General features: G+C 45.6%; 1 protein-coding gene across 1 annotated transcript in view; it reads right to left on the bottom strand.

Annotated features, from left to right (window-relative positions):
* Positions 1-4,244: 4,244 nt before the first annotated feature.
* The window catches only part of TBC1D25 (TBC1 domain family member 25), a 13,476-nt gene continuing 13,009 nt past the window's right edge, over positions 4,245-4,711 (bottom strand). Inside the window, exon 7 of the mRNA XM_024769332.1 lies at positions 4,245-4,711. This exon is cut by the window's right edge and continues 94 nt beyond it. Within this exon, the coding sequence (XP_024625100.1) occupies positions 4,481-4,711 (231 nt within the window). The 3' untranslated portion in view covers positions 4,245-4,480.

The following is a 4,711-nucleotide window of genomic DNA, read 5'->3' as shown; positions in this document are numbered from 1 at the left end:
TTTTTTTTTTTTTTTTTTTTTTTTAGCGGTACATGGGCCTCTCACTGTTGTGGAGCACAGGCTCCGGATGTGCAGGCCCAGCGGCCATGGCTCACGGGCCCAGCTGCTCCGCGGCATGTGGGATCTTCCCGGACTGGGGCACGAACCCGTGTCCCCTGCATCGGCAGGCGGACTCTCAACCACTGCGCCACCAGGGAAGCCCGAGATGGAGTGTCTTTAACTATCATTTCAAATTTTCTTAAAACTTGTTATATTTCTCAATTTCTTTTTGCATCAGTCTGAGCACATTTTAATTTTTCCAGAAACTTAAGCCTTTCATCAAGGTTTTCGAATGTATTAGCTTCCAATATTGAGCCTTTTTGTGTCTATAATTTCCCTTTTTCTGTGTTGTATTTTGCATTCTTTTAAAGCAGTCTTGGCAGAGGCCTATCATTAATATTTTAAAAGAACCAGCTTTTCATTTTGCTATTCTTTATCATTACTTTAAAAATTCTCTTTGGCACTTATGTCCTTCCTTAACGATATTTCCTTCATGACTCATGGAATCATGGGTTTGTTCCTCTGCTGTTTTCCCAACTTCTTGATTTGAATGCTAGGTCATTTATTTTTCAACCTTTCTTCTCTCCTGATAAATGTACTTAAAGCTATGTATTTTCTTTTAATAACTGATTTTTCTGTGTCCTAGAAATTTTGCATGTAGTGTTTTTACTGTTTAGTTCTAAGTATTTCTAAAGTTCCTTTATTTCTTCCTTTACCCAGGGGTTATTTAGTGATGCTAGTTTCCAAAACTGGGGACCTTTTTTTTTTTTTTTTTTGGCCGTGCTGTGTGGGATATCAGTTCCCCAACCAATGATTGATCCCAGACCATGGTAGTGAAAGCCCAGAATCCTAACTAGTAGGCCACCAGGGAACTCCTGGGCCCTTTTTTTAAATTGCTTTTCATTATTGCTAATTTTATTGCATTGTGGCCAGAGAACATGGTTGATATTGATACTTTTGAATTCACTGAGGCTTTCTTTGTGCCCTAACAGGGTCTGTTTTTTGTAATTAAGTGTAAGCATAAAAGGAGTCTTCTCCATTTGTTAAGTGGAGGGTTATATAGGAATGTGTGTCATATATATGAAATTATATATCAAGCTTAAAAATGTATTGTTCAGGTCTCCTTAGGAGTATATGTGTTTATGGTAGGCATATATTCTTTGTTAATGAGTATATGTCCTTCTTTGTTTTTTGCGATCTGAAATTTCATTTTGTTAGTTATTAAGATGTCTCTCCCAGCTTTCTTTGGGCTTTTATTAGTCTGCTATATATTTTCTTCATCCTTTCATTTTCAACATCCCTGTGTGTGTGTGTGTGTGTGTGTACAGTTGGACCTTTTTTAAAAAAAACAAAATCCATTGAGGGTGGTGTTCTAAATGTTTTTTGTACTTACTATTATATTAAAACTTGACATCTCATTTCATCTTCTCCATTTACAGTATCTTTGTTTCTTTTTTCTACCATCATACTCATACCTTATTTTGTTTTGAGTCCTTTTTCTATTTCTTGTTCCTGTTTTATATTTTCTCCCTTATTGTACTTATTTAAAAGTCTTCATCTGTATGTCCCAGTATTTCTGCTTCAGATATTTTATGTCACCCAGTGTGGTAGCCAGTCTGATATAGCCCCCAATGAGCCCTGCCTCCTGATGTTCACATCCTGCGTGGTTCCCCTCCATGTTTTACTAGGGCCTAGTAAAACACATAGGCCTATGTGACCAAGAAAATACAACAAAAGTGACGGTATGCCATTTCTGAGGTTAAGTTATAATAGACATTGCAGTTCTGTCTTGGTTATGATCTCTTGCCTGCCTGCTGGGACCACGTGTTGTTTGGAGCCCCATGGAGAGGCTCACGTGGTGAAAAACTGAAGCCTCCTACCAATAGCTCTGTGAGTGGGCCACGTTAGTGTTGGGTCGTTCAGCCAAGTCATGCCTTCAGCTGACTGCAGTCCTGGCTGACAACTTGACTGAAACCTCAGAAGAGACCCTGAGCCAAAACCTCATGGCTAAGCTGCTCCCAGACTCCTGACCCTCAGAAACTGAGAAAATAAATATTTGTTGTTTTAAGCTAAGTTTGGGGGTGATTTGTTATACAGCAATAGATAACTAATACATCCAGTTTATTTTTCACTGGAGGTCATTATACTGCCCGGGTGTCTTGTTCTTTTGGCAGTGAGCTCATATTCCCCTGATGTGAGCAGCTGTTCTGGCTGGTAACTGTACTGAGGGAAGGCTGAAGGCCAGACTTGACTCTGGTTAATCACCTGGAGTCCAAGGGGTAAAGGGGTGTGAGGGGAGATGAGCCAAAGGGTGGAGAGTCCCAGGCACCACACAAGTAGAGCTCTCACTCCCATCTACGATCACACCACCCAACAATTCTGCTGGTAGGTTTCATCCTTAAACCCTAAGAGGGGGGGTCATCTCCCAGGTGTTACCACTAGCCCTGGTGTCTGGAGGGGGACAGTGGGGGAGTAATCACTCCTCTGGCTGCTCATTTCCTCCCCTCAGCAGGGTTCTTGATACCCTGATACTAGCCCCCCCACCAGACACCTGTACCAGTGGTTTGGATGATTTCTGCAATGAGGGGGCAGGCAAGGCAACATGGGGGAGAGGCACCAGCCAGAACTTAAATCTCTAACCTGTCCTGTATTTGTTGCCTCCAGCCATCTACCACTCAAAACACAGGTCAGTTAAAGATAACCTTCCATCTCCTCATAGGTCTTCATAGTTGTGCTAGTTTCTGGAACTCATGTTTCCCTCTGTAGTTTCTCCAGAGTAGTTTTTGGGCAAGGGAATCAGTGGCTTGTGCTGTCTGCCATCTTAGCAGGAACCAGAAGTCCCAAGTAACTTCGGAAACTAATAGAGATTTCTGTCCTTCAGGTTATCTGAGCCTCCTGTTCACAGAAAGGACTCCTCTGGCCTTCAGAGGTCCCAAGCTGCCATACACAGAATTGAGTTGTCTGACTTCTCAAATATCTAAGCTCATAAATCACAGAATACACCCAGAGGGTGTCAGCTGGTTACTGACAAAGGGGACATTTCAGGTCCTCAGAGGGCCAGATTCTCCCATATCTTGGATGGCCCCTGGGGCCAGCGTGCCTGAGCCCCTTATCCGCACTTGTTAGACCCACAGTCTTGGAGACCCTAGGCACAGAATGGTCTTGTCCTGCCTCCGGTGACTGAGCCCTCATCTGAGGAGTGGTCAGCCTCCTGTCCAATACTGGGGGGTGATGGGAGCCTTTTAAGAGTTAACTCCAGCTTTATATGACATTGTTTTGGGAGAGACAGATGAGAGGATAGCTGCCCTCGTGCCCCTCACCTGTCAGTATTGCCTAGGGCAGCAACTTCTGGCCAGAACCTGGCACAGTGAGGCCACGACCTGAAGGACCCCAAGTTACTTCATCCATCATCTGCCATGTCTTTTGTGGAGGGACAACTCGGCCTGTGAGAGAATCTGCCTTCTGAGAAGGTAAGTGGGAAAAATGAACTTCTTTTGGATCATTATCCTCCACACAGGCAGGTGACTCCTTTTAGGGCCTGAGCTTTATCAGTGCTTGATTTGTTTGTCCACAGTAGTGGGATGGAAAAGGCAAATAAATGGTTTCTATTGTTGAAATGGTTAAGACAGGTATCCATGAGCTGGAAACCCAGTTTAGTGCTGACAGCCTGAGGCATGGCAAGGCCATAGTCCCTTAAGCTGTCCCCAGAGCAAGTGACGAGAATAGGAACCTTAGACCCCTGTCCAGGACCACTAGCATTAGTGCATAAGACTCACAGAGGAGGGGCTGGATCCTAGAAATGGTGACGTGTGGAATGCTAGAGGTAGCTGGCCCAATGTTTCTAAGTAGCCCATACTTCCCAGTCTTTGTAACGAATCTTGCCCTTTCTGAATCAGGAACTCTCTCTCCCATCCCTCATTCAAAGGGCCTGTCCTAAAAACTTACATTCACAGACATCATCCAGACCCTTACAGGCAGACAGATGTACGACAAAACAGCCTCAGGCCTCCTCAAGCAGTCCTCGACCTGGGCTCACCTTCTAGAACTGATTTCTCAGCATCCATTCTCCTGCCACTGGGGAAGCAGGAGCCGCCCTTCACCTGAAATGGGAAGTATTTCAGCTCCAGCAGGTAAAGAGGCCCTGGGGACTCCATCCACAACAAAAACCAGGGAGAAGGCAGAGAAATACACAGACCACAGTGACCTTCATGTGTGCAAAGTACAATTGTTAAAAACAAAACAACAAAAACAGAAAAAAGAGGCCGTGGTTGCCATGGGGCAGTACTGAAGCAGAGCCCCATACTCTCAGACCTGGGGAGAGAGGGCACTATGCTCCCATGTGTCTAGGGCTGGCAGGCAGGGAGGTGGGGTCTCATGTGTAGGCCCTCTTGGCAAAGAACGGATATCTGGTGGGGCTGATAGTGGGCTGGAGGGAGTCTGATCAAGATGGGGCTGTGGCCTCGGCCCCCTCCTCTGAGTCCCACACCTCTGACTGCAGGTAATCAGCGAAGAGAGCCTTGGCCCGGCGTAGGACGCGCCCCAGGTGGTGTTTTCGCACGAGGCGGTCAAAGTGCATGGCCAGCTCGTTGTAATCCAGCCCGTTGCGCATGATATGGTCGCGGTGCTCCAGCAGGATGGCGAGGCACAGGAAAAGCATGAATGGGTTCCCTTG

Source organism: Neophocaena asiaeorientalis, unplaced genomic scaffold (genome assembly GCF_003031525.2).
Source record: "Neophocaena asiaeorientalis asiaeorientalis breed wild unplaced genomic scaffold, Neophocaena_asiaeorientalis_V1.1 scaffold671, whole genome shotgun sequence".
In the NCBI taxonomy this organism is placed as follows: domain Eukaryota; kingdom Metazoa; phylum Chordata; class Mammalia; order Artiodactyla; family Phocoenidae; genus Neophocaena; species Neophocaena asiaeorientalis.
Note: the sequence above shows the minus strand (reverse complement) of the source record. Positions and strands in the feature narration are given on the sequence as shown.